Source organism: Vanacampus margaritifer, chromosome 18 (genome assembly GCF_051991255.1).
Source record: "Vanacampus margaritifer isolate UIUO_Vmar chromosome 18, RoL_Vmar_1.0, whole genome shotgun sequence".
In the NCBI taxonomy this organism is placed as follows: Eukaryota; Metazoa; Chordata; class Actinopteri; order Syngnathiformes; family Syngnathidae; genus Vanacampus; species Vanacampus margaritifer.
The window spans coordinates 15,449,371-15,467,858 of NC_135449.1; the positions used below are offsets into that span (position 1 = coordinate 15,449,371).

Here is an 18,488-nt window from a genome sequence, read left to right on the forward strand (position 1 = left end):
ACAAGGGGGCGCACTATAAAGGAAGCACAAGCGCGTCAGGCAGAGCAAAACAAACCAAGTGAATCCAAATACAGTAGGAGAGACAAGAGAACAAGAGCGAGACAATTTGACATTTTTCTGTCATTATGGAAAAGAAAGTAGCGGGAACCCGGTGGTTTACAGTCGGGTGCAGTTTATATGTGTAACAAACTCGAGTATTCCCCAAATTTAGTCTGGTGCGCCTCATAGTCTAGAAATTGCTGTATATATATTTTTTATAACTTATAAAAAATAAAAAGTGTAAGGAGTTCCTAGCGTCAGCATCATCTTAATCAATAAATACATAAATGAAAAATTACCTGCATCTCACTGAGCGGGTTTTCCTCAGGTTTCATATAACGTTTCAAAAGATCTTTGCAGACAGTGAAAAATTGTCTGAACATGTTCAAAATTTATTTTCCACAAGTAAAAACGGTCTGTGAACATCTTACAAATCCTGATAAAAACTCAAAATTCGCGACGTTCGCAAGCATTCACAACTCAGTGAAAGACCGGCTATATCGGCCTTCAGATACGTAAAAGGCCGATATTTCTCATTTGTACAAATATCGGCACCGATACCGATTATCGCTCTATCCCTAGATTTTAGCGATGGAATTCATGTCCACACTCACCAGCTCCACGGTGAAAGATGGCTAACGTGCCATCAGACAAGCCGACCAGGACACGCCCTTTCACATGTCTATGGCAGAAAAACATATCAAAAGTCAGGTTGGCAGACTTTTCAGTAGCAAAGCAGCAGCTATTTCAATTAACTTACACTATGCCAAGTACAGAGTCTTTCAGCTTTATAGAATGGAGACACTTCTTCCACTGTGCCACAGATGAGTGGACATACACACTGGGGAAATGTAATGATCACCGATTTGAATTTCTGCTCACAAAACAAAATATCAAGTGAACACAATTGATTCTCACCATCCGTTCTGTGCTCCGAGCCACATAGTGGGCAGGACGCTGCTCATCTTCTGAGCCTCTTCTCTCAACAGATCCTGCTCCTCAGCAGTGGAGTTTGAACTCATGCCATCATCTCTACTGACCAGGAAAATCACAATCATAGACTGTCAAAATAACACTTTTACTCCGCTTTTCAATCCGAAATTCAGCACAGCAGGATACTCGACAATTGAACTAAGTTGTAGAAAGGCTGTGATCTGCCCCTTAAGTCCATTATGCAATCAAAAGATGTGTCTAAAAAAAATCTAATATACTGTACACTACAGTGACATGGCTATGAGAATTAATTATATAAAACTTACACTTAACTCAAAATTGAGAATCAAATAATGGATTACAAAGTGGACAACATTCATTTTGACAGTTCACAAACAAATTGTGCTTTATTTTTAAATATGTGGCTTTACTATGTACGTACAGTACATGCAAGGCAGCATGTTTGTATAGTATCACGAGAGAGCCAAACAATAGAACAAACAGAAGTACTAACAGAGAAATACTGGCAGACATTCACTAAATTCTGTCAAATCGGGGCAGCAGATTAATTTTTTGCCAGACTAATCTGTTTCCATCACATTTTGTGGGCGATTGATCATTTTGCAGTGCAATGCTGATGGTGCCAGATGATGACTAGTGTCACATTTATCGCATACCTGTATTGACCCCTCTAATCTAAATGTTGAAATCAACCATCAGATGACAGTGATGAGAAGACCTTCACATTGGTTCTAGGTCAATGTTTATTGACGTACATTTCAGATTATTCACCAGATTGCTTTTACCTTTGAGAGCAGTTGTCAGAAGTCTCTGCTGCCTGCTGCAGCCCCAAAGGATCAGTGAAGATATGTTCACTGCACACTTCTCTCTGGCTAGCAGACCCTCCACTCTCCTCAGTGGCCTCTACAACAGTCACACAGTTAAATAAAGGGGAGTGGGCTATGAAAAAGCTTAAATCGCTTACCCATCCCTCCATTTTCTTTGCCTTCACTGTCTGCTGTCTGAGGGACAGCTGTTGCTCCCTCAGCTGTACAGCCTACGACAGTAATGCCTCCAAGCACACTATCACTGCCTGCTGTGCTGCTACTGCTGTCGGACAGGAAGGCCTTTTCGACTGGTGCACACTGTGAACTCAAGGTTAGTTCCTCACCTGCTGGATAGTCTGTCTCTCTTGCACCTGGACAAAAATGTTGCAGTTGTGGACCAATGGGGGACAATAAAAATTGGGGGACTCATTTGAATGCACGGCACAGTAGTGTCAACGATCACAAAAACACTCTTTTATATGAACTTCATTTTTCACCCATTAGAAGAGGAGTGGGCATTGTATGGGCGACAGGCCACATACAGCACACCCTGTTTTTTAATACTACCGACTGAGCTCATTATCAGAAGTTCTGTCAAATTTGTTATATTCAATTACAGTATCAGTAGCTATGAGCCAGGTCACAGGCTCAGGTCCTCAGGTGAGGGCCTTTTGATTTTTCCAGGCTTAAAAAACTAAGCATTCTCTGTCTGAGCATCTCGACCAGAAGGCCAACAAATTTGAGGCTGCAGGCTGGCTCGTACAAAATGGCTAAATGAATGCTTTATGTACATGTCTTCTTAAAGATGCTATAGATTGCTATAGATGTTTGTCTTCATTTAAAAAAATAAATAAAGGTTAACATTATTAATTTTTTTATTTAGACATGTACCTCATTAAATAACTGACAAATTGATTTATTGTAATTTAAGTAAACAATTTTGCCCATCCCGCCAAAAAATTCCAGCTAAACTAAGCATATTGAAGCCACACTACAGGAAAATGGATTATTGCTATAACAATATATTTTTCACGTAATAACATCAATGTAATTTTACGATATGAAGCCTCCGTGTCCTCCAATTAAACAATGAGGACCGTAAAGAGGATCACATCTGTATTTTCCTTCTTAGAGAGTGTACATGTACTGATAACAGTCTCATCCACGATGCTCCATAACTGTACAATTTTACCATATCTCAAAGCATTAAGTACAGTGGAAATTAATTTATTCCAGTAAATAACTTGAAATAACATGATAATTTCATATTATAATAGCAAAACGTTTTGAAATAATGTGACATTTTTTTCTTGTTATTAAGAGAACTTATAACAAGCCTATCACATCGTTAAAATGATATTGAGACTTTTTTTTCAGCAGCAAAAATTTGCTTTTCATACTTCCTTTAACTTTACAAAAACACATCACTTTCGAGTTGTATAAAGTACTTAGCAACCAACCTGGTACACTGGTGATACAAAGTATGTGTGCATTGCACACAAAGAAACTGTCCAGGATGATTCCGGGCTGGTTAGCATCAATGACAGCAGCTTTAGTAGTCGACTGGGTGCTGGTACAAATCCAGACCAGTGATGAAAACTCATCCTGTTGCCGGAGTTCTTTTTGCTGTTCCTTTTGATGAAAAGCAAAAGAGATTACCATGTTTCAGTTTAAATATTGTTATTTTCTGGGTTTTAACAAAATACAATACAATTGACAACCAATGACTAGGTGATTCTGACCTTAAGTTCTTGATCTAGTTTTTCCAGGCTGCTCTGAGATCCAGTTTTCTTTTTGGGGCTCTCTGGTCCTGACACATTGCTGTAAAACACACTGGCTCCTACGATGGAACCCCCGTCTCTGGTTTTACCTCCAGATAAGTGCACGCCAGCAGCACACCACAACTGAAGCACAGGCACACAAGTTGGCACAAAGACAAGTACCATTAGTCTTCTGAGAAGTGACCTGCTGAAGAGACTGTTGTATAATTTATATATTTACTAGACTGCAGAACTGTCAGCGATATAAATTTAACACTATGTTTATCATTGTTGTGGAGGAGTAGAGTAGAATTAGAAATACCTCCAAGTATGATAGGCTATTGAAATTGCCCTATTATATTGTAACTGCATAAAAAGGTAAAGATGCAACTTTTGTATTAAATCTTATTATATTGTACAGACAAACCAATAATGAAGCTGTTGAGCCCAACTACATGCAGTAACAAAAAGACATGAACATACCTTCACTGAGGCATCTTTTTCATCCACAGGTCTAAGGAAGACCGGAACAGGTAGGTCCATCTTCTCCTGACCGCCATTGTTCTGTGAGAAGAAAATTACATTTCAAAATGCTACCAAAGCGTTAGTGCCATTGATGGCTATAAATGTCTAAGATCTTTATATTCAAAAATGATAAATGACAAATGTCGTCATAGAAAATACAGACTGACGATAAATTGTGGATGCTAAATATTTCAAGAATTCTTAGCTAAAAGGAAGAGTAAGAGATTTCATGAAGAAATAAACAGATTTCAAATCAAAGTTCAGAATCTCCCATGACATGAATGAAAGGTTGAAGCAACATTGCGACTTACTTTGTGCTTCTTGGGCAGGCTCCAGCCATAAGCTTGGACTCTGCCCTCCTCCTCTTTCTGGACATGGGCTTTAACCTGCTGATACTGTGCCCGCTTCTGTTCTCGCCTGGACATCATGCTATCCACTGCCAATCTGTGGTATATATCATCCGCTCTCTTACAAATGTGTCTTATAATAAATGAAGATTAAAACGACTGGGTTGACTTGTGTTTTTGTTAACCTCGTCTTTTTCATAAATCTCACAACTGGCTAAACTGTTTTAAAATAATAATACAAATAATAATCAATCGCTCCTGACAGACTTACTCCTCATTGAGAAAATCAAAGGCTTTGCTCTTGTCGCTGGGCAGCTGCTGCAAGGCGCTGCTCCTCTTCTTGACTGACGGTTGAATCTGCGAGGTGGGTGCATTGTACTTCACGTTGACTGGGGCTTCGGCAGCAGGCTTCTTCGATCCGCCGCCCGACGAACTGAACAAACGGCTGAAACTGGAGTTGTAAGGGAAGGGAAGGGAAGGGTCGGGACGGGACGGGAAGGAAAGGGGAGAGCACACAGACAAACATATAGAGGGTGGACACAAGCAGTGGCTCCAGCAGAGGGAGGGTTTGAGCATTTAAAGGACAATGACAAATTGTTTGCATGCCAGCCTCCATCAAGGAAACAATTACACGGTTGGATATACATTAATATGTCAAAATACTGGTTTGCACTGTATGCTTAAACAAGCAAAAAAAAATGTGTGCAGCAATATAAAAGGGGGGCATGGGGTGCAGGGTTAGTATTATGCATTGATTTGGACATTAGTGAAAGCAGGCAACACTGAACCAAAACACACTCCCCTCACCCTAAATTGTTAGCGCCATCACTGTCTCACTTGTCTGACTTAAATATAGCATTATAAGAGTTGGTTATAACATTAACTGCCACTAGAAAGCCATGACAGGTTAACTGTGTCTGTACATAGGCCATACCCACTCACACCTTGACCTGAGCACATCATATCCTGCTACTACAAGCAAGAGCTGACATGCACTCATCTAACATGCAGCCAAACAGAAGGTTAGATTGCATTTGCAAACTCATACAGGACAAGACATCCTATTGTCTTAAACGACTCAAGCAAAGATTTAGATTAAATAGCAGTTTGTGCTGTTATGTTAGTGCTCTCAAAGCTCAAATGTAGAACCTTAATGTCTGTCATCTTAAAATCAGACATTATGACAGCTACCCTCCCAACATACCGCCTGCACACAGACACACAACATCAGGCAGATTATAGAGGAATACACAACAGGAAGGAGAAATAATGAGATCATCATAAATCAGTCCCCTTCTTTGGGTTCCTCTGCCCCTTAGCCTCTAGTCTGTTCTAAAATATGCATTAACTCCACAACAAACCAAACTCATGCCTGCAATAACCCAACAAAGAAGAGCCTGCAAATAGACTTCATTTATTCACTCATATATTATGATTATATTGCCATGACAGTTCTTTTGACCAGTTTTAACCAAGACCTAAAGAACCATTACACAAGAAAAATGCCTTTAGATGAATTCACTGCTCCAAGAAAGGCTTCTCCTCTGTTGAGATTTTTTATATAAAAATGAACACATCCGAAAAAACACAATTTGCACTTATCCAAGTCACAGATTTACCTACATCCTGGAGAAACCCCCATACAACGTGTAATACAAAGGGAAAGTGACACAAAGAACATCAACAAAAGACAAAGAAACCACAATGACTGGTATTCGAGCAAACACAAACAGGAGGAACTCACAACTGCCAGAGGCTGGATTTCTTCTTCTCTGCAAGTACGGGGTTTTCCTTTGATGCCCTGAGAGTAAAAAACAAACCAATCAGTTCACTGTCTAAGTGTGTTCCTGATTTACAGTATTACTATATTCATGCATTGGAGATCTAAACAGAAAATAAAAATATAATGTTAAATAGATACAGTGAGTTGGTTAGTGGGTTACACCTGAATGTTTTGAATCTTTAGTGCTAATAATAAAAACTAACTAAATAATAAATAATAAAAACTAAAACAACTAATAACTAACAAATAACTAAAACAAATGACTAAATACAGTACAACTATTTGGGGTATAAAACTTTCATCATAATCATGATTTTGATTCGTAGAGGCAAACAAATTCAGTTTGAAAATCTGATTTACAGTAATTTCTGGATTTTTTTCACTTGCATTCGACCCTGCGGCTAATACAAAGGTGTGTCTTATCCATCAGATCACAAGGGGGCACACTATAAAGGAAGCGCAAGAGCGTCAGCAGAGCAAAACAAACCAAGTGAACCCAAATACAGTAAGAGAGACAGAACAAGCGCGAGACAATTTGCGCCCTAATAATGGAAAAGAAAGTAGTGGGAACCCGGTGCGGTAACATTAAAACACCTATGGCTTACAATCAGGTTTGGGTTATATGTGTAACAAACTCGAGTATTCCCCAAATTTAGCTAACACGGCTTAAAGTAAGGTGCGCCTTATAGGCCAGAAATTACTGTATATTTATTAATAAGATAATGCTGATATTACAGTAGTGATTTACCGGATCATCTCTGTCCATCGGACAGCCGCTTGCAGCTCCATCAGCCTCTCCTTATACTGGTTCCTCTCCATCAAGACTCTGGCCATTTCCACCCTGGTGAAACGTTTCCTCTGTGCTGTGGGCACATCACTCTGTACAACCAACATCAAGGTTTGTGTGTCAAATATGGAAACACATAGTAAACAAGTCCATTCCATCTAACTCATTTGTGGCACCTCCTCTCAGTCCCACAAATGCAGACGGATATAATCAAGAACTCACATCATCCTCATTCTCAGTCTTAGACTTGTGTTTGCTGTTCCCAAGTTCAGCTCGAACCCTAAAGAGAAGCAAACATTTTGAACACAAATTGTGCATTTTCAACCAAGATCAAAATCAAAAATTGTAAAACGACAAACTTTTTCAGTTCGTCTTCCAAATCTTTGTTCTTCTCCTCTAGTCGGATCTTGGCCTGAGTGACAGCGTCAAGCTCTCCTTGTAGGACCTCCTTCTCACAGGCCAGCTCATCCATTCGAGCAATCAGGTCATTCTTTACCACATTTAGGGCATTTCTGAAAACAAACGTGGATTCTCTTTCAAAACTCTTGGTCGATATTGTACAGTGGGTGCCCATGGGTACTAGGACACCCCCAAGGACTACATGAGATCATTGGAAAGTCAACACTTGCAGAGATTTATAGAAATAAAGTGATGCATATTAATAGTAATCAGTTTCATATCTTGTTAAATCACTGTTGAGAAATACTGTGAGAAATCAAACATGATAAGTGTCTTTACATATGAATGTCAGTTATTATTATAAATAACATCAAATTAAAAAGTAAATCGACCTAATTTATTTCAAAAGTGTGCTTGAAACTGGTAGCATCAATCAGTACCCAATAAATACCTCTCAGCTCGGCTCCAAAAAGGTTGATGACCCATGCTGTACAGTAATCTTTAAAGTTTGTCCACCTAGATGCGTGTGACCTATTCCCAAATGCCTAGCAGTAAAAGTCCATCCATCCATTTTCTTAAACGCTTAGTCCTCAGAAGGGTCTCGGGGGGGGGGGGGGGGGGGGTGCTGGAGCATATCCCAGCTGGCTTCAGGCAGTAGGCAGGGTATGCCCTGAACTGGTTGCCAACCAATCCAGGACACAGAGAGATAAACAACCATCCACACTCACAATCACATCTAGGGACGATTTAGAGTGTTCAGTTAACCTGCCATGCATGTCCTTGGAATGTGGGAGGAAACCGAAGTACCCGGAGAAAACCCACGCAAGCACAGGGAGAACATGCAAACTCCACCCAGGAAGGGCGAAGCCCGGACTCGATCTCACGTGCTCTGCACTGGGAGGCGGACGTGCTAACCACCGTGCCGCCTGCAGTAAAAGTCAATAGAGAAAACATAAATCATACCACAAACTATTAAACATATATCATGTACTAACTTTGTCTCCAGAAGTTGTGCATTCTCCTGTATAAGATGTTCGACCTCCCGACCCATACCTAGAAATAACAGTGAAATATATGGTATTTAGTTTATCAAAATCATTATAACATATCAGAACAAAAGCTTCCGACATCGATACTAGACTCTTTCTTACCTAAAAAGCTGTAGTCTGAGATTCATGCATTGATTGTTGCGAATTAGAATTAGAAGGGTTAGCGGTTCAGAGAATTAATTAATTTATCAGATTATCGGTATGATTGTAAACTGATCCGGTAATTTCTAGTCTAATAAAAACACAATTCACCACTGCAATCACAAAAACACAACTATCAAGAAAATCTAAAGGTGAAAAGATAATTTAAAAAAAAAATCAAACATTGATGATTATGAGCTTTTCTTTTATACACACCAGAAAACTCATCTGTCAGGTTGATAAAGCCCGGCAGCCAGCAAAAGACAATTTATGAAAACTATTGGAGAAGATAACAATAGTAGCCAAATATAATAACTGAGGAAGGTTCATTACCTAAAAGGTCTGCTCCTTCATCAACATCTCCTATGTAGTCATTTCCTGCAGAGGACAGTTCCTCGAACAGAGAGTCTGTGTTCCGGCCGAATGCTAGATTCTCTAAGCCACTTTTAATGGGTGTGCTGGAGAGAGTTAAAAAAAAAAAAACAACAACAATATGGTGAGCAAGTTGTCCTATTACCTACCATTTAGTTAACATCTGCCTCAATATACAGTATCTTCATTTTAATTTAACTGCCCAGTACCACAGTCCTGGTTTGTCCTGGAAACTGAAGTTACTGAGGTCCTTCTGACACTGTAAGAATATTTGTGTGAAATTTGGTTGGTTGGTTTGGTTGGTTTATGGTTTTATTGAACATATAAACATATAGAAAACACAAAACACATTACAAGTCTAAAATATAAGTTGAAGTAAAAAAGAAAAACAAGAATAGGAAGAAAGAAAATAGTTTATATGTTCAAAGGGGGCAGGAGGAAGTTAAAAATGTATCTAGTCCTACCCTTTATTTGTTTTATGTTGATACAATGATAAGGTTAATGTATTTGGAGTAATTCATGCACATGCTTTGGTAAATGACCATATTTCCATACACTTAAGAAAATATCACACATTGCTACTTTTTTTTTGTAATGAATAAAATCATGGCCAAGAGTTTTGACCATGACTTAAAGGATCTTTGTGCAGTTTGTCACTTTTTTACTCGTGACTGCCACCTCTGGCCCAAAGCATAACTGCAGCATCTGTGCCAGGCTCGTTCATGGTGCGCGTGCGAGTACGTGCACGATCTTAAAGCGACAGCCACAGTTGACAAAGGAAGACATGACTTCAAATAAGGTAAGAAAAACTCCGCCCCTCCCCTCCCCAAAGAACTGTGGAGTGAGCAGGTTCGCACATTATACTACAAAGGGAAGATAAAAACTGATAGGTGCAGTCAGAGTAAAACAGTCAGGGCTCTTCGTACTCTGGGCATTGGTGGAGCAGGCATGATGTGGAAAAAAGCTTTAACATTACCTTTTTAAACGGCACAATGCACCTTTAAATTGTGTGTTTCACTAACGTTGCTTCAGCATCTTCAAACAATAATTATGCTTCAATATATTGTATATATGGGTTGTGAAAACAAGACAGTTTTGGAAAATAAATCAAATTAGGGAACAAAATCCCTAATTACATTAATTTGTCAAAGCTTTTTTCTTACAAACATTTTTTTTAGAATTTAGACACATTTATTCAACTATACAGTATACTGTATATAAATGTATATTGTAAATTACAAACTGTTCTCAATTGACTCACCCAGTTAAAGATTTTGTTTTAATTAGTCATGCAGCTGTCCTGTACCTTGTTCCTTGGCAGCCATCAAGGTCCATGTCCAACTCAGGAGTGGACTCTATAATCGCCAATACCTCAGACTTTTCCAGGGTGTTTTTGCCATCTAATATGAGCAGCACAGAAACATAATGGCTCAGTAAGTGTTTGTAAAACATTTTTTGTGTGGGAGTCTTGTTAGTTGCAGTGCTGACCGTTGCCTTCAAGAGGCAGAGTTGTAGATTCCTGATTCTCCTGTCCGAGTTGAACAGCTGAAATGTTCTTATTGTTGTTTGGTTTACCAATGTTGCAGTCCAGATTCTTGTTAAGGCCACGATGTTCCTGAGGAGTAGCTACAGATTCCATTGCAACAGCAGAGCCAGAAGCACTCACTAGGCTACATGAAGGACTTGTATCGATACACGCCGCGCCATGAGGGGATGTTGGCGCTGAAGTTTGACAGTTACCACTTTTCGTGGATGAGGTGCCATTTGTCGTCGTGCTGCTCATCTGAGATACAGGAGCGCTGGTTTTGGATGTCCCTTCTTGTGATGATGAGGGAACATATTTGGAGATACCTCCCTGCTTGGCTGGAGTGCTGGATTTCGATCCTTCGTGGCTTGTGTTGGCCAGTTCATCCTAAAGTGGGAGTGGAAAAAGTACAAAGAATTTCATTTGTGCAACAATGCTGATGTTTGGGATATGCATGAATCGATTACAGTGGGTCTTCGATTTCCGATGGTGTTCCGTTCTTACAGTGGCAATCTATCCAAATTCAACCTATACTCAGTAGCCTACGCAGTAACTCGGTAGTAAAACTCATTAACTCAATAGCAAACTCATAATTAACACAAACAATAAGAAAAAAAAACAAGCAAATGAAAAACACAAGTTAGGCAATTAATGAACATGCCTTCTTGTGCCAACATACTGTATTAAAATTACTTTATTGCATGTTTCGATAACCTTGACATTTTATACGTCACAAGTCACACATGGCAGAAAAACCGTCCACGCAATATGACACAAAGTTTATTAAAGTACTGTCAACCATATTACAGTTAGTTGCAGAACTAATGTTTATACTTGTTCCTTCATTCCAAGTATTGTGAGTTAGTTTGAGTAAATCACACACGGTTGCAATTTTCATTGTTTTCCACTGCACACGCACACACTTTGCCTGTAAACAAATCTACCTGATCAGACTTCTGATTCGGTAATTTGAACTTTCCACTTTGGAGATCAAACTGAAGAATGACAAACGGCAAATTAATTTAAGTTCACATACAGCAATAAACACTAGTCTAATAGAGTTTATTGGTTCCAGTGAGGTCTGGTCCTTCATATCTTATCTTTTGGTAGATAATTGGAAAAATACGCTGTACATAAAAATACGTTTCTAAGTGATCACATGGCAGTATTATCAATGGTTCCAACTAGCATACAGACTTGGTCAGAAATTACCATATTTTCAACACCAACAAAGTTTCCATAGCTCTTTGCAATCCTTTGATGCATGTTCCAACCCTATTTTGTTTTGCTCCTTGAACATCAGCAACTTCAGTGATATAAACAGCAACTTTGCTGGTGCAAAGCAAAATGAATAATGAGATAAACTGGGGCAACAAAATATGCGGCATTTTAGAGTTCACACGAACAATCAAATGGACAAAAAGGACTTTGATTTCTGATGTGTATTTTCGTAAGAGTTTTACATGTTTGCAAACTAAATCGGCCTGTACAAAACTATGTCTTAACAATAGTGATGATATTCTTATCTTTTCTTTTTCCAGGCCCGATGCTGATACCAATTATTAGAAGTCAGGGAGGCTGGTGACCGATATTTGGAGGTGATATTCCTTTTCAGTTAAAGGGAAAATATTGGCATCAAAATTAAAATAAATAAATAAATAAATATATATCATAATAACTGTGCAAATTTGTTGCAATATCTTTAGGCATAAATTCATTGAACTTTTCAAATTTGCAAAATTTTGACGTTTTTTTATTTTATTTTAAATCTCACTTGGACTTTCAAAAATATGTCTATTGTCTAAAAGTTCAGGGAGCTTCCAGGGTCAAAAGCATGTCTTAAAAAGTTCAATGAATACTTAAACAAGTAAATAGCCCCCTATAGTTTTCTACAGTAAAAGTAAAGCAGAAGTAAAAAATGTAGTTTCCCAAAATTTCACAATGACAGAAACCTTATCTTTGTTTTAATTTCAAACAAAACCAAAAGGAGTAGAGTCAGCAGCATCTCTTATAAAGTTTCCTAAAATAAAAAAAATAAAAATGTTACCCTGAAATTAACACAGTTTTAAAAGGATCTCTTGTAGTTAATCAATTTTGTTTTGTTTTGTTTTTAAAGGCTGGTGCCAATATTTGTCAAATATCGGCGCAGAAAATCATCCTGCCCGATAATTGGACACTTTACATTACATTAATAAAGGCCATTGTATTAGTGGTGTATAATTACAGCGCATAATACAATGAGTTGACTTTTAGATGATGTCATGTTACTGCAGACTAAAGGAGGTAAATATGACAAACCATTCTGATTACGATGCAGTACACTGCCAACTACAACCACAGTAACAATGTTTATTTTAAAGCTCTCTGGGTGTGTGTCACTGTCAATCCAAACTGAGCATTTTTATCATTGTAAAGACCCCATTTTAATACAGCGTTGCTGTAATTAGATGTGGTGGTCATAATGTTAGTCATTAATATTGATGATGTAGTCTTGCCTGCAGTGTGGTTTCTAACAGCAACAATGTGAGGTCTCTCTGTCCTTCCCTCTCTCCCTGAATGGCACCGTTTCCCCCACTTACTGGGCTCCAGGCCACCCAGTTACAACACTAGCTGTTCAAAATTCTAGTCACCCAGAAATGTACAGACTTGTTTTTAGAACTCACATTTAATTACATATTACACTCTCTGAACCAAGGAATAATGTCACCTTCCGTGGGAAGAACTTAAAGCTCACGTTTGAATTGAACAAAATTTGTATTCATCACTTACGAAGTGAATGTTACATACCTTGAGACTGGTGTTAGATCTTGGAGGGCTGAGGTTATTGAATCTCCAAGGTTCAGCCTGGACATCCACAGGGTCCCTGTGGAGGTCAGTGCTCATGCCATCAATGCCTGGGACCTGAAAAATGCCCATGGAGATGGGACGATCCTTTCTAGATACACAATGGCAAGAGGGAAAAACAGAACACAAATTCAGATGAGGGCGAGAAAACAAGTAGAGAAGTTACAGTTGCAGGTTGTTTGGAACCACAAGGATAAAACAAAGTGTTCCTACAAAACACAGGTTGCAGTACATTGAATCAGAAGGTGGACAATACATTGATCAATTGTGAGTGATACAATATTTGAAGGTATTTAATAGGTCTGTGCATGAATTGATGGTGACTCGAATTGTGGAGCGAATTGACTGTTGAAAACAAGCACCGAATCAGAATATTCCCATTTGAGTCAAAACCCATCACACTACACTGTCATCAGAGAGGACTGTTTTGATGGCTTGTTTGTATGCGGGAAAGCTTTGCATGTGGTCCTTCCGAAGTGTAATATGTGGTTGGCCTTACGCTATGCTATCAACAAACAAATGGGAGCTTGAAAACTTGGAAGCCGGACCTGAGAGACTAACTAACTTAGCGCTAGCTAGGATGGGGCTAGCAATGTAGATGGATTTAAAAATGGGACCAAAGAAGAAACATTATTTGTTCTTGTCAGGGAGGTTAAAAGTATGCCATTTTAAACTAAAAGGTTAACTTTTCCCTGTGCTGATACTAAAAAGGCTAACCTGTCTGTGTGTTGATAGTGATACGCTGCGTCAACGGGCCGATGTAGGCTACACTTGAATGAGATAAGTGAATATGGATGTGTAAATATATGATCAAGATAAAGCGCGACATAAACGCACTTCATTTATCATCCATCCATTTTCTTAACCGCTTTTCCTCACAAGGGTCGCAGGAGGCGCTGGAGCCTATCCCAGCTGGCTTCGGGCAGTAGGCGGGGTACACCCTGAACTGGTTGCCAGCCAATCACAGGGCACACAGAGACAAACAACCACTCACAATCACACCTATGGACAATTTGAAGTGTTCAATTAACCTGCCATGCATGTCTTTGGAATGTGGGAGGAAACTTTCGATCAAATTGTATTTTTCGTTTGTTGGACGATGATGTGTTTTTCAGGAAAAGGACATTGATTAACCCATTTGGAGTTGATTTGCTGGCTTCTATACCAATTGAGAATGTGGATTTTTGTTGCAAGTTGTAGTATTCAACATTTTGATGATACTAGTAACAAATTTAAAATTACACCACAAAAATATTATCTTGAGGATTAGCATTTTAGCAACCATTACAAATCAGGTGATGGTGGAAAATGTTTGTAACACCCCAGCAACATTGTATGGGCACAGTTCTGGCTTTCCCCTTTGAGTGAATAGGTATAATGGAGACTATACAGGAGAACAATGGTAGCTGTTATAAAGCACTAGTGATCAAAACAGCAGTTGCTTAAGGCCAACCACTATTTTATTTGTATTATTTTACATTTTTCCGTACTTAAGCTATGCCTTAGTTTTGTTTTTTGTTTATAATAAAAGAATGAAGGTAGTCACTAATTTGCATTGGTAAGTCATTGAGCAGAAAATAACATCCTTTAGGTCTTTCAGCAATCTTGCTGAAACTGTTGATAACAATTTGTTTGCAAATCAATTTGTTTGTTGGCTGTTCAAACCATTGATTATTTGAAAACACAAATTTGACTATGTACATAGTTTCACTGACGCTTATTTGGCCTATTTTTGGACTATATGTTAGCTCCTATGGGACAACAACACAGAGCCTGTTTAGCATTTAAACAGGCTATAACTGTTATCATTACAGTAGGTGGCAAGCCGGAAGAGATACAATATACCTCTTAAGCTATAGCACGCAATGTACCTGCTGAGACGCTGTATGGAGGAAAGAGATGGCAGGGCAGGTAAGCCGCCAGTAGCGACAGAGTAGTGAACCAGAAGCAGCACTGATAGAGACACCAGTACAGCAGAGTTGATGACCACTGCTCCACCAACAAAGCCAAATACAAAAAGCAGCATACGTCCGGGGCTCATGGCCCCGCGTCTCAATGTTGCCAAAATGTTTGGGGGAGTCAAAGCTGGGAAATGCAGCCACAGAACAGACTTAACCTAAATTGAACCCAGTATAAAACACTGTTAGCTGTTGTATAGCCTGGCTCAGTTGTGAGGTAGACAGTCAATGAGAGCAGGCAGCAGTCACAATAACAGGAATTCAGGAACAGCAACTGAGCAAAACAGAGCAGCAGACAGAGAGGAGAAAAGAAAATCATCCATGGAGAGCAAGGAGAGGCTGGTTAACTCCATCACTGTCTTCCTCTGGTGAATCTGTTCTTGTTGCTCTGTCCTTCTTCCTGTACTCTGTCGATATGTGACACAGCAGGCACTGTGCAGTACAGAATGCGCTGACGTTCTTTCTCTCGCCCTCTCTCTCCACCTCTCTCTCTTTGTCGGATGCTGAGGCAGCCTGCTCCATATGCCTCTTCAGGCTGCAGCTTCCTGGCTGCACTAGCCGGAAGTACCGGTAATCAGTTTTTGGTCTTAGTGTGTGTGAGAGACTTTGGTGGTGGACTTGCATCAAAATTAGGTTGTATGTACACAGGTCAGAAGACAGAGTCACTGAGGGCAATGTTCTTATTTTTTGTCTCTCGTACATATTCAATAGATCATGTCAAAGTGTTTGTAAACAACAAGCACCAGGGTACTCCCGGGTAACAGAAAAGTGATTGACTTCAATCATCGGATTTTGGATACAATGTTTGGTTAGGTTATCTATTAATAATTTGAGTAATTCCATTATTCCAACAAGAGAAAAGTTTATTCATTAGTAGAAAATAGATAGAGTGATGGGGAGTGTCTTTTAGGGCAGATAGTAGTAAGCCAAGGGTAGTGATAACCGATATTGAGAGGCTACATTCATTTTCAGTAAAAGGGAAAATATCAATGTCAAACTTTTCAAAAATACAAACTCTTAACTAATTACATTGTTAAAATGTCTTTAAGCATGTTAGTTGAACATTTTTTCCAATTTGCGATCTTTTTTGTTTTGTTTTTAATCTTCAATAGAAATCTTAGTTTTAAAATTCCAACTAATAGTTCAGAGAAAATGTGAGAGTTCCCAGAGTCGGCAGCATCTCTAATAAAGTGAACTGAAAATTTTAATAAATAGTTCAGTTAAGTTAACACAGTTTTAAATTGATCTCTTTTCAGCCATCCAAATTTAAAAAAAAAAAAAAAAAAAAGCCCAATGCCGATGTTCGTCAATATGCCTGATACATGTATCACCGCTGATAATCAGGCTGGCCAATAATCGGCCTATCCCTTTTAATTAGCCATTTCCTCATGTTAACTACTGTCTAATGTTGAAATCTAAATTACGGTCACCACTGGGTATCATGTCCAATCAGCATACCTCAATCCCTCAAGTAACTTCTTTTCAAATGACATTTCACACCTTCAAACTACAGTGGTAGAAATGAAGGCTCAATCACCATTCAAGCCATTAACAATGCTCTCTTAATGATATTGCTAAGCCGTGATCAATTGGCATAAAAGTTTGCTTACTCGTGGTGCTATCGAAGAGAACCCCATCTGGTGCCACCTGGATGTTTGATGTTATGCTAAAAAGGTCTATTTTTGTCTATGCAAATCTGCATCAAGGGCTAAAAAGACAGATTTAATTTGATTTAATCGAGAGTGAATCAATTTTAATGAATCAAATTGAGTCGACTCTTAATTTGGTACTAATGGCAGTCTGTCCATGGTGTAGCAGCCTACATCTTACTTTTCATAAATGTTACTAAATGTTGTTTAAAACATATGTGTCAATGTTTTTGGGTGAGGAAATTTCCGTAAATGCAATACTGGTGTCTGGCGCAATGTCAGTAAAAATTCTAGAGATAATGTCAGTTGGATAATTACAGTAGGCAACTGGCCCCTTTTAATACTGCACTCGGTCCTAATCTGCTCTCCAAATGAGCAGTCAACCACAAGGTCCATTATTCCATGAAAGCAGATTAATACAGTATATGCAGTGGAACAACTGAGTGACATCCATCACACAGCCATCAACCAACTATCAAACGTCAAAAGTGTCAGTACCTCCTGTTTTATGAGTTGACTCTGCCATGCTTCAAGACATGTAGGATCTTTTTGTTGCTTTCTGTTCGGTTTTTGCAACATTTCTCTTAAAGACGGGTCCAAGTTCGCGTTCTCTCAACTTATTGTTTGCAATGGCGTTCTTCGCGCAAATCCAGCATCGCCATGTGTGGTAAATCAGGTGTAAACTTTGTGGAAGTGTTTGCACTGGGAGCAAATTACAGGTGCAAATGAAGAGCAATATATGGCGCTATCCGCAGACGCAGTGCTTTCTTTGTGGATTTGGCCCTTAATTGTATATGTTTTTTTTCAGGATAGAGAATTTTTGAAAAGCAGAAGCTTGGGGAAGGTTTTTAGGCCGGCAATTTTTTTATTTATTTTTTATTCAAGGCAGGGCAGTGCAGTGCTGTATATTAGCTTTAAATTCTTTAATTTATTTATAGTGAGTGCTATTGGTTATATGATCTTTAGAAAAAAAGGAACCATGCAATCATGTCAATTTAGACAAAAACATATGATTCCCAGCTTTTAATAACAATCTTTAACAGATTGAAATCTCTGAACATTGAACAGACAAAAATAGTGCAAAACGTCAAAGAAAATGCAATAAAATGTTTATTAGAGTTTGTAGCTGCTGCACAGTGTGAAGGAAGGGTGGAGGGGAAGATACACAGGCTGCCAGCTGATGAACTGTGGATGATCGCTTTTTGTGATTGGCAATGACAGGCTTTGATCAACATTGCCGATACTATTCCATGAAAACCGGCTGATCGTGATTGGTTTCCAGGTATAAGAAATGCATGATCTGTGGCTGCCATCTGCTACTCGTGTGAGGAGCATTGCAACAACTATAAAGAAATTACCTCAAGGAGAGGAGTTAGGCCTTACCGCAGTTTAGCAGATGTGCCAGTGCCTGAATCCGAGGGCTCCGCTGTTACTGTATGCTGGTGTTTAGTGCGCTCCAAGTGCTCCATGTAGCTGTGGATCATCTGCAAGGTTAGGTAAGGTAAAATAAATAGGGTTTTCGTCATTAATATGATTTTTTCTCTCTATGT

General features: G+C 39.0%; 1 protein-coding gene across 8 annotated transcripts in view; it reads right to left on the reverse strand.

Moving 5' to 3' along the window:
* The window catches only part of spag9b (sperm associated antigen 9b), a 41,041-nt gene that overhangs the window by 6,780 nt on the left and 15,773 nt on the right, over positions 1 to 18,488 (reverse strand). For 2 of the 8 annotated variants that reach the window (XM_077550474.1, XM_077550472.1), the window contains exons 4-25: positions 18,322 to 18,422; positions 13,275 to 13,422; positions 10,451 to 10,874; positions 10,269 to 10,362; positions 8,924 to 9,048; positions 8,807 to 8,818; positions 8,552 to 8,566; positions 8,396 to 8,453; positions 7,361 to 7,513; positions 7,224 to 7,281; positions 6,963 to 7,093; positions 6,176 to 6,232; positions 4,703 to 4,882; positions 4,396 to 4,528; positions 4,043 to 4,123; positions 3,542 to 3,703; positions 3,260 to 3,431; positions 1,958 to 2,170; positions 1,779 to 1,896; positions 958 to 1,074; positions 800 to 880; positions 654 to 721 (exon numbers count right to left, since the gene is read on the reverse strand). In XM_077550474.1, coding sequence (XP_077406600.1) covers positions 654 to 721; positions 800 to 880; positions 958 to 1,074; positions 1,779 to 1,896; positions 1,958 to 2,170; positions 3,260 to 3,431; positions 3,542 to 3,703; positions 4,043 to 4,123; positions 4,396 to 4,528; positions 4,703 to 4,882; positions 6,176 to 6,232; positions 6,963 to 7,093; positions 7,224 to 7,281; positions 7,361 to 7,513; positions 8,396 to 8,453; positions 8,552 to 8,566; positions 8,807 to 8,818; positions 8,924 to 9,048; positions 10,269 to 10,362; positions 10,451 to 10,874; positions 13,275 to 13,422; positions 18,322 to 18,422 — 2,701 coding nt within the window. Of the gene's footprint in view, positions 1 to 653; positions 722 to 799; positions 881 to 957; positions 1,075 to 1,778; positions 1,897 to 1,957; positions 2,171 to 3,259; positions 3,432 to 3,541; positions 3,704 to 4,042; positions 4,124 to 4,395; positions 4,529 to 4,702; positions 4,883 to 6,175; positions 6,233 to 6,962; positions 7,094 to 7,223; positions 7,282 to 7,360; positions 7,514 to 8,395; positions 8,454 to 8,551; positions 8,567 to 8,806; positions 8,819 to 8,923; positions 9,049 to 10,268; positions 10,363 to 10,450; positions 10,875 to 13,274; positions 13,423 to 15,202; positions 15,732 to 18,321; positions 18,423 to 18,488 lie in introns of those variants that run through there. The other 6 variants (XM_077550478.1, XM_077550476.1, XM_077550475.1 and 3 more) reach the window with 5 other exon arrangements.